Raw genomic sequence first — 20,401 nt, forward strand, 5'->3', positions numbered from 1 at the left:
CGCAGGCCCTAGAGTGCACGGGCTTCAGTAGTTGTGGCGCGTGGGCTCAGTAGTTATAGCTGCAGGCTCTAGAGCACAGGCTCAGTAGTTGTGGCACACGAGCTTAGCTGCTCTGCAGCATGTGGCATCTTCCCGGACCAGGGATTGATCCCGCGTCCCCTGCATTGGCAGGCGGATTCTCAACCACTGCACTGCCAGGGAAATCCCTGAAGCAGTCATTTAAAAATTAATTGTTGAGGACTTCCTTGACAGTCCAGTGGTTAAGACTGCGCACTTCCACTGCGGGGGGCATGAGTTCAATCCCTGGTCGGGGAAGATCCCGCATACTGTGCAGTGTGGCCAAAATAAATAAATAAATAAAATTAATGGTTGAGTTTGGGGTTTTTTTGAGCATGAGCCACCTCTTCTCCTTGCTTGGCCCTGCAATAAACCTTTCTCTGCTCCTCCTTCAAAAAAACAAAAACAAAAGTTAATTGTTTACTTTCTCCTGAGTAAAGATTTTTGAGCTTCTGCTATGCATGAGATCTTTTGATATTTGGTCAAATTAAAAGTTTTAAAATATTGTGAATTCATAATATAGAACATTTTTATTTGAAAAATTAACACATTTCTCTAACTTGCTACTAAAGCTACATTGTAAACTTTATTTGTCTTTTCCATTTTGCCTATTGCAAAGTGTGTTTAGATTTATGTTCTTCTGCTAAAATAGAGTCACAAAGAGACTTGTTATGGTCCTTAATGTACTTAATTTTAATATCCTTTACATCTTTTAGGCTTACTTGTTAGCAGTGACTAATGACTTCGGAATGGGGCAGATTTTAATAGGGCAGATCCCTTCTTTAAGGTAGAAACTGGCAATTCTGTGATATGGAAGGTAATATTTCATATCTTGTTGCTGCTGCTGGGGAGGAAGAAATTCCCCTCTGCCCTTCTAGGTTATTCTGGCTGGTCTAAGAATTAAATGGGCGTGAGACAGATTAACAGGAGAAAATCAGACAAAAGTATAATAACATGTGTACATGGGAGAGACCCAGGAGAACTTAGTAACTTGCCAGAATAGCCGAAGCCCTCATCTTGAATACCATCTTCAGCTAACGACAGAGAGGATGTTGGGGGTAGGGGTTTGGGACTTCACAGGGGAGGAAGGCAATTCACATGAAGATGGAAAAGCAAATGTTTGGTAAACAAATGTTTGCTGGGCCATGTGGAGACTCTGGGACACAGCATGGACTCTGATCTCTAGGTCCTGCCTACTTTCCCCACACACACTTAGCCCATATGCGTTGCAGATATCTCTGGTCATAGCTCTGTTCTGGGAGCAGGCCATTTTATCTAAATTCTTTAGGCAGCTAAGGGGGAGGCAAAAAGAAAGACTTCCTGAGGCTTCTGTTTCTTAAAAATAATCAGTCTAAAATAATCCTTATGCCAAAGAAACACATTTTGGGGTGGCAGAGTTTGTTCCCCTGTACTGCCGTATGTAATCATATATATGTATTTTATTTTTAACCACTTGGCTATAAGTAGCATTTCAAAATTACCAAACTATCTTAAGATTCCTGTATGTTTTAGAAGTAACTATGATTGGGACTACTCTAAAATTACTTTATTGATGATTATTTTTCTTTTGCAGCGGACTAATAAGCAGAAATAAAGCTTTATTCAAGAAACCATTTTTTAAATTTGTAGCTGCTACTCCAGTGGTAAACCATTGTTGAATGATGGCATGTGCTTTACCAAAGTTTGATAATCTTGTGTGTTTCACAGCTTGGGCAGCACTAAAGCACTTTGGTTTTATGTAAAGTTTGGTTCAAATAATTTTAATTTAAACCTCTAAACTTTTGTACTTAATTATTTTTCGTCTCTAATATTCTTATTGCTGTAAAAAGCATTTTTGTGTGGCTCTATTTTAACTTTTTTCTAGTTCAGCTTTAAAAAAAATTTTTTTTACACTTTTTAGCAGCTGTGTCAAAATTGGACTATTAATTTTTCTATTGGTCTAGAGTAACATTTCCCAAAGTATGTTCTTTGGAATCTTAGCTATGATGGAGGAAATGCTAGTGCTACAAAGCCCTCTCAGAGAGTTTTACAATGCATATTATACATTAGAGCTTTGAGAGGGCCTTTGGTAAAGACATTTGTTAGCGTTAACTCAGGTTTTTGCAAATTTATTTGACCATGGAACTTTTTCGCTCTAAAAGATCAGTTCATATTACTTGGCATTATTCATCTACTCCCTCATAAAAAGAAATTATTTATCAGTATGTATACCAGTCATTTTTTTTGTGTAGAGCTAGGTTTGAATCATTTAGCACATTGTTTTTCAAAATATGGTTAATTTACTTCTGGGAATATTAACATTATCTTTGCACTAGACCACAGACATTTGGTAGTCAGAGATCCTTTACTTATAATGATATAATGGCTTTCTAGCTTTTTAAAAAAGTAGTGGAACCCTTTAAATAAGTTCTTAGTGGATATTTTTAAAACAGATAAATATTTAAAATAGATTAAAAATAGATAAAAGATCTGGTTTCATTGAAATCCCGCTGCCATCTTTTTTGGTAAAATTTTCTTAGGACCACAGTCAATCTCATTCTTAGCTGTTTTAGCTTTACAATAGCAGAACTGAGTAGTTGCAACAGAGACCTTATGGCCCACAAAGCTTAAAATGGTTGCTCTTGGCCCTTTATAGTAAGAATTTGCTCATCTGTCATTAGTCTGTCTCCTTGCCATTAGTTCATACAAATGACAGGATGTTAAACTATTTAAAAGAAAACAAAGAAATAGTACTTTGTTTTATCCACAGTAATCCATTCCTGGGTGTATAAAGTTGTTAATTGTTTCATCATATAAAACCCCTTTTGTGACTGCTTAAGTATAAGCCTGCTGGGGGTTTTTTTGTGTGTTTTTTTTTGCGGTACGCGGATCCCTCACTGTTGGCGGCCTCTCCCGTTGCGGAACACAGGCTCCGGACGTGCAGGCCCAGCAGCCATGGCTCATGGGCCCAGCCGCTCCGCGACATGTGGGATCCTCCTGGACCAGGGCACGAACCCGCGTCCTCAGCATCAGCAGGCGGACTCTCAACCACTGTGCCACCAGGGAAGCCCAAGCCTGCTGTTTAATTACCATTTTTACGAAGGAAAGAACTAGCTATCATTCTTATTTAATTTTGCCGTTTGTAGAGTGATTTCCAAGCAAGCTGTTTAAAATGACAGAATTTCAAAAGTTAATGTTTTTGTAAGAAAATGCTTTTAGCATCTTTTTTCTTATTGATTCATTTGATTCAATGAAAATTTCCAAAAATAGTTTTAGAGATTTAGAGAGGTTTTTTTAGTGTTAAATATTGCTTCTTTTGCAACTAATGCATTGCATGTGGTGGTTTGCAGTGGTATCATTGGTCGTAGCAGAAAAGATTTCAAGAAATACTTATTCAACTTCATCGCTGCCATGCCTCTCGTAAGTGTTAATTCTTTAAAGATTTTTACATAGGGAAAAAATTGCATCTTACTGAAATCTTTTAGGATTTTTACTTATTAAGTTCTTTGAAGATTTATATACTAAGTTTTTTCAAGTTTAGTTTTGTAACTTATAGTGGAGTTTTTCAGTGCGCAAACCTTTACACTAGATAGAAAAATTTAAAGGAATTATGTTTGGATCAGTTTCTTTGCGTACATATGTAGGTGTATACAAGTGTAGATGATTTTTTCTTTGACCATTAAGCCAGGGTTTCTCAAATATTTAGTAACATGCCACTAGATGGAAATAGTACCCCCCCCCAAGTTGTGACAACAAAAAAAAATGTCTTCAGTGTCTCCAAACATTGCCAAGTGGCCTGTGGGGGGCTAAGGTGAGGTTGTGGGGCAGTGAGCTGAGGGCAGAAATCCTGGGTGAGAATCATTGCTGTAGGCCATAAACTGTTACAGTAACTCGAACCACTAATGTAATGTAATGTAATTTAATTGGAATTTATTGTCCGAATTTACTAAAAATAAATGTTAAGTGGTCCAAATCATAAGTAATTTTCTTAGCTTGAGTCTTATCTTTATTCTATTTTATCGGCACGAAAAGAATTTTATTATTGTATGTGTGGGAGTAAAAGGGAGGAGCTTGATTATACAACTTAATTAATTAGAACATATGTCAGATTTAATAAAGCTTGAGGATAGACGTACATGGAAGACCTTTTAAAATAGAAAATTGAGAAAAGCAGCATTGATGTCAATCAAAGATGGAGATTCAGCAGAAGACCAGTGTTTTCTTGAGAAAATTTTTTTATAAATGTGACCTCAGAACTATGGAAGAATTACTTTTAATATAATGGTAGAAAAGAGTAGTAAAGTTGACTCCAGAAATAATCTAGAAGATGGCATTAGTTGGTATAAAACTTGTAGTAATTTTTTTAGCAAATGCAAATACAGTGGGTATAGAGTTCCATTGTCTAGGGTTGTAGTGCTGGTAGCAGGAAAGAGAAGATATACTAAGCATAAATGTCAGTACTCCTAAAGTAAGTTCTTTACACTGGATAGAAAGGTGACAGATTTGCTCTTTGGCTTGTTTATATCTCCACCCCCCCCCCCAAAAAAAGAGGTAACAAGGTGCTTCTCATAATTAATAATATTAATATGTTCTAAAATTAATTTCCAAGTAAAGGGTAATATAACTAATTGCATTTGATTTAGCATGTTCTCTTTGTGTCTTTGGAAATGTTAAGTAAAACAGAACTGAATTATATCAATTTGTATTATCAGTTATAAAAAATTTATAGGATTTGGAGACAAAATCAATGATAGGGAAATAAATTATAATTTAGTAAGTAGAAATGAAGCAAAACCAATAATATGTGTTTGTTTGTTTTAGATTTCTCTGGTTAATAACTTCTTGAAGTTTGGGTTAAATGAGCTCAAACTGTGCTTCCGAGTAAGACTAACTAAGTACCTCTATGAGGAGTATCTCCAGTAAGTGATAACCTACTTTTATATTAAAAATACTTAAACAATAATACTTATGATATTGAGATGTAGAAGTTTTTCTTTTTTATTTGATATGTATTTCAAGAGGATTGCTCTTAGACCTAGAAGCATATAGGGAAAGACATCAGCTATTTGGAATCTAATCCTAGCTCTTCCATTAACTGGCCAGTGATCTTTCTCCAGACTTGCATCTGCATCTCTAAAATAAATTAGGACAATCTTTAGGGCCTCTTCCAGCTCCAGCTTTTTCTGTTTCTATGAATTTGCACTACATAGTATAATGTGAATTTTTTTGTTTTTAAAATCATTTGTTTTAAAGTCGTCTTCTTATTGTTATTTTAGAACTTTCACATATTATAAAATGGGAAATCTGGACAACAGAATAGCCAATCCAGACCAGCTGCTTACACAAGATGTAGAAAAGTTTTGTAACAGTGTAGTTGATCTGTATTCAAATCTTAGTAAGGTAAGTTTTTCTATTTTTATTGTTGTTACTTTGCTTATTTTTGAATCTAAGCAAATTTATATGGAATTGATTTGATGCACATAACAGTAGCATGTAAGTATTTAATGCTTTTATAAGAAAATTATAGAGTTGTTATAATAGTTTTAACTACAGTTCCTTAATTTTTTATATTATTGGTGTGAGGTGCTTTGGCCAAGAACTGAGAATTTAGTGTCTTATAAAGATTTTATAAGAACTTTGCAGGCTGATTTCAGTAAAACGACAGAAACTTGGATTTTTATCTCTTGACCTGTGTACTTCTGGCAGTTGTTAGAAATTCATGATCAATTTATTTTTAATTCCACATTCATAACCCTAGGCTAGGACATATTCCTGCCCAATTCTCTGCTTCAGTATCTCTAATAGATCATTTAAGTAATAGTCAAAAAATTTTCACAAGATATTAGTACATTTCAGTTTTTTCTAATTACTGTTTTTTCCCCCTTTCCAGAATATTGCCAAAGCTTTTGACTCTGACCTTAACTAGTTTTCTTCCTGCTGATTATGTCAGCTCTTTAACTTCCTCTTCTTACCTCACCACCCCTACAGTTTTTGCTGTGGTCTTCTCATTAAGCCATCTTCTTTGCTGGCTAGCACATGTAGAGGGCATCTACAAGACTGTCTGCCCAGCATTTCCCCCGCCACTCTTCATCTTAGATGCCCCATTTCCCATCCAGTCCACATGACTGCTCTTGGTTTGTGGTCGGAGCTTGTCTCAAACTGGACCATTTGTAGTATCTTGCCTCTGACCACAATTGATCCAAATACCCAGTTTTGAGGCAAAACACTATATACTACAAGGGGCTGGGTCACATTGTAAGAATAGGAATGCTCCCATTTCAACCATGTGGATGGAAGGAGGATAGGCAGTTCTAAGAAAAGCGATGTGTATCTATAAGAACTTCACCCCTCTTGATAGGCCCACTGCTAGGACACCTTTTCACTTCATGCCAAACTTTGTTCTTTATTTAGCTCTCTTTAAGTCTTTACTGATCCAGACTCTAGAAACTCAGACAGCTGCAAGTTGTTCAGTAATTCAGCTGCTTTTTTCCCTCTGCCCATCACCACATTTTAGTTTGTTCTCTGTGTGTGTGTAGGGGGGAGGTGCTGTATATAATATTCTTCATGTAATTCTGTAGACATTGTTGTGTATTCTTTATTACATCTTGGCACTTGAGTAAGTCCATAGCTCAGGACTTGTCACAGCTGCAGTAAAGAAAAATATTATCAAATTAATTGATTGTAGTGGTGCTATATACTACAGTATATTTAGTTTATAAAATATCTGATTGTTTGAACTCTGACTTAAATTGAGTCAGTAACTTAAGTGTACTTGAATTTTATATATCTAAGTATATGTCTAAATATATCTAACTTCTTGATAATTCATAAGACAAGAAAGAAAAGGTTCATCTTAGTACAAGCCAATTAATAAACCAAGCCACCTATCCTAATATAGTCAGAAAGGAGTGGCTATGGACTTAAAGTAAATGAACACAGTTTGGGTTTCTTGAAAAACAGTTCAAAATATGTACAACTTTTGGTATGTCAGTTGAGTTGTCTCTGTGTGAGGAGCAGTAACATTAATGTATTATTTTAGTTCTAGGAGCTTGAGTTTTAGGTCAGAAAATTAGATTCATAAGCTCACTCACCATATTTCAACATATAGATGTTGTGATAAAATCAGACAACGTTAAGAGCAGAAAGAGTCTCTCATTTTTCAGGTGAAGATACATAGAAACCAGAAAAGCTGTTAGTAGATTCGGGGTTAAAACTCAGGTCATTTTATTCAGTGTCTTTATACTACATTGAGAAATTGCTAAGTAAGTAATGGCTAATTATCACAGTAGAGCTACCTTAGTTGATAGAAAGTGGTAAATACTTTTCCCAGTTGATGGTCAGTAGACATTGGTCAGGCTGTTTCCATTTTGAGTTTCTTGAGAGTAAGAACTGTGTCTTTTATGTATTCATTGAGCTGCATACTGTTCCAGTACATTATACATAGTGGGAACTCTGCATGTTGACAATTATGTGTTAAATGTTGAATAGCATTTTGTATTTAACATGTTTATTGGCTATCAGTCTAGGCAATCTAGTTCTTTTTAATTCTGAACCTTCTGATGTTTATTTTACAGCCATTTTTAGACATAGTTTTATATATCTTCAAGTTAACAAGTGCAATAGGAGCTCAGGTAAGTTTACTTTTATTCTGTCTTTTAAATGGCTACAGTACTGGGCTGTGAATAGCTGGATGGTTTGTAAGAATTTTTATGTATCTCAAAGAATGTATTTTTTACAAGTGTAGCTAATAAAGTCTGTTTATAAAATAATACCATACTAGAGATTTTTAAAGTTTTCTAATTTAGCTTTTTAATTTTGCTTAAGCCAGACACTGGAAAATTTTTGTGGCTTTAACAACCAGAATTGCTTAAACATTGAACATACATGTATTTATTGTTGCAAAGTAATGTCTAAAAAGAAATTTGGAGACAGCTATTTTACTATGAAATTTGAATGTTTAAATACTTTTAGAGTGGCCATAACAGTTTCAAGAATATTTTATAATAATATAAATGGTTGACTATCCCATGAGCCTTATTAGGTGTCTCTCTGACATTTGTGTTAGTAAGAATGACCTTTATATTCTGAGTATTCTCGTTGAAGTCTAACTTTAGTCATTTAATATGTAGTATTATTGTTATATATTTATAACAATCATATGATAGTGTGGTTGTTTTATGTATATATGTACATGTGTATGTATATACTTTCTGTAGTTGATTAATAAATAATTTATGTAGTGATTTTTGTTCTGTTCCAGAACATTGGGGAAAGCAGTTTTTTATTTTAATTTTCATGTCTATCTTCCTAACCTTTTGATATCCCATAAGCCAGGTTTAATCATTCTTAAAACTTGTTTTTACTGTAAACAAGTGAATAGGCTTAATGCCTCTTATCGGTATATTGTAATATTTTGATGGTACTTATTACATGTTTATAATACTTAAGTATTATATTTATATTTAAATATATCTCCATGTGTTCTTATTTTCTGATTTTGTGTTTCTTAGGTGGAAACTATGTTTTAGTTATCTCTTTTGCCCATACTTCTAGTAATTGTTGAAATGCATTGAATCAATCATATTGAATTTAAAAATAATACACACTATATTCCATACACACTGTCTGAATAAAAAGATGAGTAAGACACAGTTCCTACTGAAGAGGGATTATGATCTGGTGAAAGGGTAGATATTCAAACAATTGTAATGCAGAGTGATAAGTCCAGTAATGGAAGTGTGGAAATGTATTTATTGTCCAGAAGAATTGGAGGTGATATTTGCGCTGCTTTGAGGATGATGAGTAGGCCTCCATTAGACATGTCAGGCTTGCCAGACATAAGAACAACTTCATTGAAAGGCATGTTCAGAAAACAGTTATTTCAGTATGGCAGAACATAGGATATATATATGGGAATGAGGGAGGTACTTTCGATGAGCTTGGAAAGGCAAGCTTGAGGCTTCTCTCTTAGAAGGGTCAATGCGTGATGAGGTACTTTACCACATTAGAAAGTACGGCAGCTAGAAGCAAGACGCAGGAGAAGGGAAAGGCAGATTGAGCTCATTTGGGGGAATTGAGCTTGAGGTTCTACAGAGTAGTAAGCTTCAGATGTACAGTAAGTATTTGGAAATAACATCTTGGATTCTTAAGAGTGGTGGGATTAGAGGTATAAATTTGGGAGAAACGAGTGAAAGAGGAAACCTCAGGGAGTATTAACATTCAAAGAGAAGGCAAAAAAGAGGTTTGCGAGTTATTGTGGAATTAAGAGAGTATCAAGAAGAGTTCCATCAGAAGAGTTTTAGGTGCTGTAAAAGAAAGAGTGAGGACTACAGTTAGGAGTTTTTAAGTGAGCAAATTTGGGAGAGCTGGGGAAAGAGTGGTGGGAGGAGGAGTAGACGAGTAGTAAAACCAAAGAAGACCCAGTGTGTAATTTCTCGGAAAAGAAACAATTAAGGGAAAAAATGAGTCAAAAGAGTAATTTCTCTCAAAGTAACTGGAGTTAATTATAATAAATTGTGAGTGTTGCCTTCAGTGAATTTATTATATCCTTGACCTTTGTATATCTTTCTCTCCCAATAATAACAGGGCCCAGCAAGCATGATGGCCTACTTGCTTGTTTCTGGGCTATTCCTAACTCGAATTAGAAGACCCATTGGTAAGATGACAATAACTGAGCAAAAGCTTGAAGGAGAGTATAGATATGTTAATTCTCGGCTCATCACAAACAGGTGTGTACAAATGTATTAAATGTAATTGGCTGTACTAAAAATTCCTTTGTATGGATACTGAAGTCCTGTAAGCTGACTCTAAAAAGTCTAGTAACACTGTTACTGAAATTATGTCTGTGTGTATTTACTTCTTTTGAAAATATACATTATGAAGGATATCAGTTTTTTAAAGTAGTAATCCTCTACGTTTCTAACCCTTTTTCTTGTTAAACTGTTTAGTATCCCTGATTTACCTCTTCATGTCTTCTATTGACTAACTTTCTGTTGATTTCACTTTAAGCAAAGTCAAAAAACAATTTCAATTCAAATTTACCTCTTCAAAGAAAATTTTGTCTCAATTTATCCACAAATGTTTTTTGTTTGAGACTATATTTGGAATACTCAGAGTTAATTCAGTCTCACTGCCTGTGTCTCTACCTATTTTCCAGACAGTTTAAAAATCCAAAGAAGGAAGAAGTATTGGGCGTTGGAGCCAGCCTGACTAGTTTCAAAATCTACCTTCTCCACTTACCAGTTATATATGACTTTTGGCAAGTTATTTATAGCCTCACTTTTCTTGTTGATGCTAGGTAGATAATATAGGGTTGTCATGAGGATTAAATATGAAATATATATAAAGCTTCCAGCACTGTTTTTAATATGTAGCAAGTGCTCAATAAATTTTCTTGTATATTGATGATCTGTCAACCTTAGGTCATCTTAAGGTTCGTAATATTTATTTACTACCCTGTGTTGGCATTACAAAATTATTTAGGAAATTATTCTTTTAACAGTTCCCTCTTCCTTTATTTCCTTGGATTGCTAAAATAGTACCAATTCTAAATAGGGTTTTTGTGCTGTAGGGAGACAGAAGAATAGAAGGTTGAGTAGAGCAGTGATCTGCCAAGTGAATGAAAGATGGTATCAGCTAGGATGCTTTCCATTGCAAGAAACAGAAAACCCTGACTCAGGTGGCTCCAACAATAAAGACACTTACTACTTCACATAAAAACTCTTAAAGATAGAGCAGTACCAGGCGCAGCATGATTGGGGTGTCTGGGTCTTCTCTTGGCTCTGTCCTCCTCTGTATGTTACCCTTTTCCTCTGGCTAGTTCTTTTTGTGATCACAAGATGGCAAAAGCAGTTTTAGATCTCACCAGCCCTCCTCCCCTGCAAAAAGTCCAGAAACAAAAACAGACCATTTCTGCTGTCTCTTTAAGAGAGCAAGGAAACTTCGCCAGAAGCCCCACAACAGACTTTCTTTCACATCTCATCGGCCAGAATTATCACTAAAGCAATTACAGCAAAGTGATTGGCTTAGACCATTGGGAACTCTTCCCCTGTGGATGGGGTTGAGGCCATTCCTCAACCATTTGGATGCATAGAAAAGGAGAGAGAACTTTAAGAAAATTGGGGTTCTCTTAGGAAGAAGGACATGGAAGAGAATAGATGTTGGATAGGCAGTTGTCAGTATTCTGGGATGTTCTGTTCTTTCAGGTTTTAGGTTTAGGCTAAAACGTTCAGGAGAAGTAGAATTATCACCTCATCTTTCTCCACTGACTTAAATGTGCAGATGAAGTAAAAGGAAGTAAGAAAAGAAATTATAGATATAGAATTGTGTTAAACTGGGATTCTGATACCCTGGGGCCCTGTATTATTGTGTAAAGGAAATTGTGAAAGGCAGGTCAAACACGAAGCAACTTTATGGAAAGTTAATTTTACTTGAATGGGTTGAGATAGGGGCTACCTTGTTTTTATGATGGAAAAAAATACAGGTACATTTTGGGCTAGAATATAAAACTCACATAAATTTTTAAGGGAAAAAGGAGACTTTAAAGAAATATTGTGTGTTTATTAAGAGCTGTTTTAACTGTGCCTTCTAGATGCCTATGTAAATCTTTACTTTCCTCTGCTGTAAGAGGTACTTTGCTGGGAGAGTTTACATTATACTGAATAGAGTGGAAAACTAGACTTTAGTGTCAGATATGAGTTATAATTTCAGCTATTTGACTTGCCAGCTCCATGACTTCTGCAAATTTAGTTAACTATATTTAACCTTTCTTCATCCGTAAAATGACCCTTTTTTCCTAGTTAAGATCCTTGTGACCCCTGTGTACCCATTCACATCAGCTCAAAGAAATAGGAGTTGCGAGGCTATGCTGGGGTTCCAAGAATAAGAACAACTGTTCAGCTAGGCCTCTTGGGAACTGGCACTGTGAGGCGGGCAGGACTTAGTTTGCTGTTCTGTCTTTTAAAGGCTGTATGTCATGGCATCACTACCTTATTTTTTTTCTAACTGTTGTTTTCTCCTCTCCCTTCTGGTTAGATCTGAACTCAGTTTGTAGTAACGGCTGCCCTAGTCCTCCCTCCCTATATGTCATGGCAATTTCCTTCTTACTTCTTATTTCTTATTATATTTCTTATTCCTTTATTCACATTTCTGAGAATTAACCCAGCACATCTTTTCCATATGCAACCTATGTCAGTAGTGCAGTCTGTGATCCAGTCAGGTGTGTATTCCTGTGCTCTGATCAGTTGAGCTAGGTACAGATAGTGGCTTGAGATGTACCCAGTAAGCTCATAGTCACAAAATGTCCAGTTATATACAAATATTCAGTCATTAAATATGGTATTTCAGTTATTTTTCAGGATTAGGTAACATTAAAATTAATTGCTAAATTATTTTCTTTAATAGTGAAGAAATTGCCTTTTACAATGGAAATAAAAGAGAAAAGCAGACAATCCACTCAGTCTTCCGAAAACTGGTAAGATAACATGTTGGAGGTTCATGTGTTTATGGAAAAAAAATTGGGGGCCTTTGCCAAGATACATACATATACCTTTAATCTTTAAAATATTTATTTTTTAAATAACTAACTATGAAGAATTTTTATACTGTGTTTTCCTAAAAACTATCAAATCAATGTATTATTAAGCTGTCCAACTATAAAAATGGGTAGGTTTTATTAACATAATTGTCTGTACTTTTAAAGCGGTTACTTAGGAGTCTTATTTAGTGATAAATTTAGTGATTATTACAGAAAGAATTTGTTCCTATAGCATTCATGGAAATACTGTGAGCACAGTTCAGCAAACATTTTCTGTAATGGGCAAGATAATACATGTATAGTTTAGGCTTTTCAGGCCATATGGTCTCTGCTGCAACTGTTCAACTCTGCCACTCAAGAGTAACCATATTCTATATGTAAATGAATGGATGTGGCTATGTTCTAATAAAACTTGATTTACAAAAATAAGTGACAGGCTGGATTTGAACTGTGGGCCATAGTTTGCTGACCCTTGATTTAGAATATAAACGTTGTTTCTTATGAAAACTATATCTTGGTTTTTATTTACTTGCCACTTGGAAACTTTGAATTTAATTAATTTTATTGATTATTCATTCAAAAGATATGGAGCACCATCTAGGTGTCTGTGCTTGTCCAGGTGATTAGTGTGGTAACAGTGGTGTGTGTGATGGGCCACATCCTCCCTTTAAGGAGCTTACATTTTAGTGGAAGTCTTTGAAATTAAATACATATTTGAGGTGATTTTTAAAGGTTAAAGAAGTTATTTTAAATTATTTCAGAAATTGAATTTTTGCCTTTTTTATATTTAACATGACTGAACTTTGATAGTATTCACTGATAAAATGCATTTAAGGTAATGTTCTAGGGGACTGCTGTTAACTAGTTCGCTCTTCACATGGCTTGCCCATGCTTATCCTTTAGATTTCAGCCCAAAAGTTAACACCTTTTTGAGGCCTTGTCTTCTCTGATGGCCTCCACCAGTTATTTTCCCATTTTAATGATCTGTTTCCTTAAAAACGTACATTGTGATTTATAATTATCTTGTTTGTTTACTAGTTTGTCTCTTTCATTAGTATGTGAATTCCAAGAGCTCAGGGACCTTGTCTGCTTTATTCATTGTTGTATCTCCAGCATTGAGCTCAGTGTGTAACGTCTGTCATTCATTGAATACATGTTCCAGCCATTGTTCTTTTACAGAAGATATTAAGAGCAAGCTACCCTGTACTCAGGAAATCCACGTTTTAGTGGGGGAGACAATAAACAAGTAAACAACTGGATATTTTACAATATATGATTTTAGGTTGTAGTGAATTTTGTGACCCAAAATAAAATGGAATAAAGTGGTAGAGTATGATGGGGGCTGTTGCCTAGCTATTTTAGGTAGGGGATGGCAAGAAGGTCTTTCTTGAAGAGGTGGCATTTTATCAGAAACCCATATGAAGTGAGGGAGTTAGTCACAGAATATAAATATCTAGGAAGACAATAATCCTGGCAGAGGGAACAGCAGGAGGAAAGCCTTAAGGCAGAAGCATGTTTGAGGAACCAATATTTCTGGAGCTCAGTGAGAAAGAGCAAAGTAGAAGCAGATGAGGTTTAAGATAGAAACCAGTGCCGGATCATGCAGGGCCTTGAGTAATATGATAGATGGAAAAGTCAAGAACATTAAAAATGCAGAATAAAATATATTTTTAGACTTGTAATTTTGAGATAATGCATGCTGAGATTAAAGCTACAGACTCGGGCTGTGCAGCATCATTAGCGCTTGGTTCAAATTGAGTGTAATATAATTCTTAGAGAAAGCACAGACCAGAGGTTTCCAACTAAGGCAAAGCATTGAGTGCTATTTCCAGACAGCTGGTGTTTCACCTAAATTAGCTCATCTTTCTGTTCTTTTTCTTTTGATTATTGATCAATTTTAACATGTATGTATCTGACAATATTATGAATACAGTATCATTGTACTGTTACATGCAAGGGACACCACATTAATATTCTTTAAGTAGTTTCCATTCTGTTTGCATAAAGATGGTTTCATGAAGTATTTGTTTGGCACCTGTTCTGTGATCAACATTGTGCTCAATGAAATGTGATATATAATGTAATCAGAGATCACAGGCACTCAGTTAATATTTGTTGAATACAAAAGTTACTTAGTTTCTTTTGTCCTCATGGTAGATTCACTTTTTTAATATACAGAAAGTATATATATTTTTTGTTTTTGCTTTCTGCCAGGTGGAGCACCTACATAATTTCATTTTGTTTCGGTTTTCTATGGGCTTCATTGATAGCATAATTGCCAAATGTAAGTATGCTTTAAAAGAGATAGTGGAATGGAATTTGTGGGAAAAGTGAAGTATTGTTGATGTTTTTAAGTCTTAACTGTTTTGTTTCAGATTTCGCCACTGTGGTTGGTTACCTAGTTGTCAGTCGTCCTTTCCTAGATTTGTCTCATCCTCGACATCTCAAAAGCTCACATGCAGAACTTCTGGAGGTAAAGTGATAGTAGTCATACTCAATTGAAATTTTAAATATAACAATAAAGAAAAGCTCATTTTAATCTTAGAAATATAAGTGAAAACTAATATTTATTTCTATGTCAGGATTACTACCAAAGTGGAAGAATGCTTTTGCGAATGTCTCAAGCTCTGGGTCGAATAGTTTTGGCTGGCCGTGAAATGACAAGATTGGCTGGGTAAGTAAGATTAGTAATAATGAGCAATTGCAGAGAATAATTTTTTTCAAATATGTTATCCTTAATGATTGTGCCCAGTTGAGGTTGAGATAAGGGGCAGTGAAGCCCCGTATTTCTTGCTCTTGCAAGCTGGTTTTGATAGAAAATTAGGAAGATTTTCTTTGATAGTGAACTTTTCATGTTTCCTTAAGATAGCTGTTTGGAGCCTTAAACTAGGTTACTTGTTCTCAAGCTGTCTGTTCTGTGGACACTGGTATTCAGTAAGCTGGGAAATGTCGAATTGTGGCAGTCTTTCCTTGATTCATAGAAAATTAAGTTAGTGAATAGAATTTTCTCGTTTGAACTTTTTTGTCCCCTACCATACTTTTTTTTTTCCTTAGTTCTTTGATACCTGGCAACTCAGCAAAAGATAAACAAGGATGAAGTTGATTTTAATGAAAAAAATGAAAAGTTACCTTATGGTAGCTGTAGGTCCAGTTGTAAATATGGTCAGGGTGTCTAGTAAAATTGTTCTTAAACCATCAAATGGAGTTAAATATTTCAAAATTTCAGGGTCTAATATAAAGGGCTTGGTATGGTGTCAAAAAAACTATAATGTAAAAAAAAAGCACTGTAAGTTTCAGGTCATCTGAAGAAATTAGATGTCTTTGGATCTTTCCCAGGCCTGTGATTAGTCTGCCTATTTCCTCTGTTCCTTCTTTACTCCTTTGGCAGTTAAGGTCTTCATGGCAAGATAGAAGAAGTTATAAACTACTATGAGGAGTCTCTCTCTTGAGGATGCTGACATTCTTCCTACTTGTTAATAACTTTCTCATGCCTTTACAGTTCCTAGCATATGGGATGCTTCTGTTCCTTTAGGAAGTTTCTGCTTGTTATTCACAGAATGATCCTGTTTGCTTCTCTGGTTAGACTGCTTTCTCTTCGACCATCATATCATTCTTCTACTCCTCAACTTCTTGTCGTTAGTTTTGATTTCTATCACCACAGTGATTTCTCTCTAATATTAAGAACACTTCATCGTTTTCCCTCTTCAGAGGAAGAAAGAGAGGAATCCTTCAAATTCTTTCATGTTTGCAGGGAAGTAGTGTGCATTTGGCATACTTAAAATAAATGATGTCCTCAGAGAGAAAAGCCAACTTTATCCAAGGCTTTATAACTCACTCCAGCAGGAACTCAGGGTCCATGCTTCCTGGACCTAAGGAATGCACTAGCATTAGTCCTTTTATAGTATTTACTAGAAAATTCCTTAAAATTCTAGTGGCAGAGAGCCTTCTTGATTTGCCTATTAATGAAGTATCTGTTGAGATGGGATCCTATGAGACCTCTTTCCTTAGCCACGTGTTCCTGCTCTCCTATTGAAGCATAATAATAAAACGTGTACTGTCACTAATACTTCATGTTGATGAGATGTCTTTTAAGTTATCTTATTTAAACTAAATGATAAGTTTAGAAACTTCAGTTAGATTTGTATAAAGTAAAAAATATGAACTTAATGTTATATGTCAGTTATATTCAAATAAATAAATAATAAAAATTAAAGATATAGCCTTTGGAGTTTTGATTATGACTTCTTTTTTTCTTTAGCTTTACTGCTCGGATTACAGAATTAATGCAAGTACTAAAGGATTTAAATCAGGGCAAATATGAACGCACCATGGTCTCACAACAGGAAAAAGGTAAATATGAATGCACTAGGTCACATATTATAAGTTTTTGCTGACATGACATGATGCTTTAATACTGATTTTTCCATTTAATGTATTGAAGGAGCACAAGGCATTCCCTTGATACCTGGTGTTGGAGAAATCATCAATGCAGATAACATTATAAAGTACGTACAGAAAAGGGTTCTTTAGCACCATAAACATCTGTTAAACTACACAGTAGCCTTTCTCTTACAGCTACATCTGCTTAGTGTTTAATGTAAAATTATTCTCTTTTTATTAATTTCCTCTATAGATTTGATCATGTTCCTTTAGCAACGCCAAATGGAGATGTCTTGATTCGAGACCTTAATTTTGAAGTAAGTTTTTACATGGTTATATAAAAGCTTAAATCATCTTCAAAACGTGAAATGAAGAACTGTTGTCTGAATATTTAACATAATTTTAAGGCTTCACTTAGTTTCTGAACCCACAAAATTGCTTTAAAAAGTAAGCCTTTATAAAGGAGGACTGCCTTTGATTAAGGTAGTCATAAGGTACTGTAAATTTCCAGTTATAAGATAAATAAGTACCAGGGATGTAATGTACAACATGATCAATATAAAAACACTGCTGTATGTTATATAGAAAAGTTGTTAAGAGAGTAAACCCTAGGAGTTCTCGTCACACACACACATTTTTTTTCTATTTCTTTAATTTTGTATCTGTATGAGATGATGGATGTTCACTAAACTTACTGTGATAATCATTTCATGGTGTGTGGAAGTCAAATCCTTACGCTGTACACTTTAAACTTAGTGTTGCATGTCAATGATATCTCAATAAAACTGGAAGAAAAATATAAAAAGTCTTTGAAATAGAAATTTATTTTTCTTATTTGACAGGACTTTAAAGTTTCAAATACTACTATCAAAAATCTTTTGCAAATAAAGTCCATCTGAAGAAAGCCATAGAAGATATAGATAATTGGAATCTCTGATGTAAGATGAATATTTAAACATGCAAATATAACATTAGTCTCTTTAAATTAAAATAATTTACCATTTGGTAGTATTTTGATGGTATAGGATGATCTGTACCTATAAAAACAAAACATAGATTTTCATATTACTGATGAAAACAGTGGAAGAGCAGCACAATAGCACTGCAGATTGCCACTCACCCAAGACACATAACATCTCGAGCCAAGTGAATCGTGATGCTGATCAATATAGTCTGTCAACCAAATGGGAATATGGCAGGCCAAATTAAAAAGAAAAAGCAAAAGATGAGAATTATTGTTATTGTATGATTTTATAAGGCTCTTGCAGACTTAAGGGTTACTATTTAGGTTATGTGTCTATTGTGACTTTACGAATAGTCCACATCTGAAAATCTTGAAGATTAGTAACAGATGTCTATCATGTGGGCTGTCTCTCCAGTTCCAGATACCATTACTCTAGAATAACACTGTCCAATAGAACTTTCTGCCATGATGGAAATGTTCTATATCTGCATTGTCCAGTATAGTAGCCACATGTGGATATTGTATTCTTGAAATATGGCTAGTACAGTTGAGGAACTGAATTTTAGATTTTACTTAATTTTAATGAATTTGACCTTAAATAGCCATGTGACTAGTGGCTATTGTATTGGACAGCACAGCTCTAGAATTCTCTACATGCTTATGTTTATGGTCCTCTGTAATTTATGTTGTATATGGAGATTCTTTTCAACTGCTGTTATTGAAGGAATGTTGTCTGATAGTTTATAAAATAAGGAGTATAATTATTGGATTTGTTTTCAAAGTGTTATAATTATAGGTAAGTCTTCAGTTTTTCTACTCTTAGTCATGTATATTTATTATGTACATCTCCACTTTCTTTTTAAGGAACTGTAATAATGAAAAGTGTTGGTTATGCAAAGTACTTTGGACTTATTCAACAATGAGTATTATATATTGTCATGTTTATTTTGAAGCCAGGAAACAAAAAGGGAAGTACAGAAAATGTGAATATAGTTGGTAAATATTTAATGACACAAGTATTACAGAAGTGTTTTCTCATTTAGCTCCAGGTGCTGCAGTCAGAGCTACAGCTCTAGGTGCTGCTTTGCTCCCTTGGCAAAGTAGGTGGCCACCTACAGGGCTTGATTTCAGGAATAAAACAGAGCTCAAAACTCCACCTTTGATAGATTTCCAGTAGCCCCTTTATTGTCACTACCCAAGAGTAAAAAGGGCCATGATATTTCTCCATTGAAGAATCCTCTTAGCCCTTTCTCCTACTTTCCCCCACTTGTGTCTTTACACAGACATAGAATACGCCAACAATACAGATGCACACATGGCTTGAGCCTAGTGAGGAGAGATTTGTGATCTGTATGTACAGCCACATGGAATAAATAGATCATGATTATGGTCTGTGATATGCTCACTTTGTCATAGTGTTACCACACTAATGCTGTCCCTTTTATTTTAGTCCAAAGCCGCCCTTCCCTTTAAAGCCTTTATGTTTGAATTTTAGTATACTTCTGGCCAGTCCTGATAACTTCACTCTTTTAGTCTCAGAAAGGACCTAACTTTTTTGCTCTTATTTTGGGTTCATTTTGGAAAGTCTTATTTTAGTTATCAGTTACACCCCTGCTTGTTTAAGTTTTTTTACTCTGTGACCATGTTCTATATCACTGTTGTCTATTCTGTGATTCTTGTATTGTTTTCTCCTCCACTTGGAGCTGTTTCTTTGACTTCTGTACTTTTGGTCCACTGTTATCAATTCCTCTTCTGTCTCTTTCTGACTTAGGGTATTCTAAGTTAGACTTGGCTTTTTCTCATTTATTTTGTCTTTCTATCATTTTTTTAACATTGTTTTGTTTTGTTTTTTAATTCAACAAACATCCATCACTTCTTTGTAACATCTGATTGTTTTCTATCCATCTGGCTTACTTGAAAATAAAGAGTCCTTTCTCCTGCAAAGAGGCATGATAAAACTGAGACTTGGCCATCACAAATAAATGTGTCCTACTTTATGATCAGTTTGCCTTTTGGGTTACCTGATAATCAAATAATGTAAGCTTCTTTGAGATAGGAGATTTTATATCTTATTCCTTTATAAACTCCCTCAGCAATGGCATATTTATATAGACTGGAGAAACCCTAAGAAATAACTACTTGTATGTTATAATGTGGGCATTAAAATAGTACTTTGTAACTTACTAAAATTTTTACCTTTTCAGTAAGCGAGCATATTTTAATGTTTAAAGAAGCCTAAGTTAATCTTCATAAACAGCATACTTTCATGTAATCTCTCTTTTATTTAAGTCATATTTATGTGTAGAATATTTTGATGTTTTATTATAGTAAATTCATAGGAAGTAGGATTTATCAAGAAGTGATATTTCTGGGGGAATATTTTTATTGGTAAAGATATGGTGGTTCAAAGCGTTCGTTGCCCCAGTAAAGCAATCCAGGATCCTCAATAATAGAGTGTTATTGGGACTTCCCTGGTAGCACAGTGG

At 34.8% G+C, this 20,401-nt stretch overlaps 1 protein-coding gene across 2 annotated transcripts in view; it reads left to right on the plus strand.

Moving 5' to 3' along the window:
• The window catches only part of ABCD3 (ATP binding cassette subfamily D member 3), an 83,111-nt gene that overhangs the window by 38,928 nt on the left and 23,782 nt on the right, over positions 1 to 20,401 (plus strand). The window contains exons 5-17 of one of the 2 annotated variants that reach the window (XM_082614622.1): positions 3,387 to 3,456; positions 4,858 to 4,955; positions 5,313 to 5,436; positions 7,611 to 7,667; positions 9,622 to 9,764; positions 12,439 to 12,508; positions 14,786 to 14,855; positions 14,947 to 15,044; positions 15,154 to 15,245; positions 16,830 to 16,921; positions 17,013 to 17,076; positions 17,205 to 17,268; positions 17,794 to 17,889. In XM_082614622.1, the coding sequence (XP_082470748.1) occupies positions 3,387 to 3,456; positions 4,858 to 4,955; positions 5,313 to 5,436; positions 7,611 to 7,667; positions 9,622 to 9,764; positions 12,439 to 12,508; positions 14,786 to 14,855; positions 14,947 to 15,044; positions 15,154 to 15,245; positions 16,830 to 16,921; positions 17,013 to 17,076; positions 17,205 to 17,268; positions 17,794 to 17,850 (1,099 nt within the window). In that variant the 3' untranslated portion in view covers positions 17,851 to 17,889. The remainder of the gene's footprint in view (positions 1 to 3,386; positions 3,457 to 4,857; positions 4,956 to 5,312; positions 5,437 to 7,610; positions 7,668 to 9,621; positions 9,765 to 12,438; positions 12,509 to 14,785; positions 14,856 to 14,946; positions 15,045 to 15,153; positions 15,246 to 16,829; positions 16,922 to 17,012; positions 17,077 to 17,204; positions 17,269 to 17,793; positions 17,890 to 20,401) is intronic. The other variant, XM_082614621.1, reaches the window with a different exon arrangement.

This window comes from Mesoplodon mirus (genome assembly GCF_964341445.2).
Source record: "Mesoplodon mirus genome assembly, chromosome: 3".
Taxonomy (NCBI): Eukaryota; Metazoa; Chordata; class Mammalia; order Artiodactyla; family Ziphiidae; genus Mesoplodon; species Mesoplodon mirus.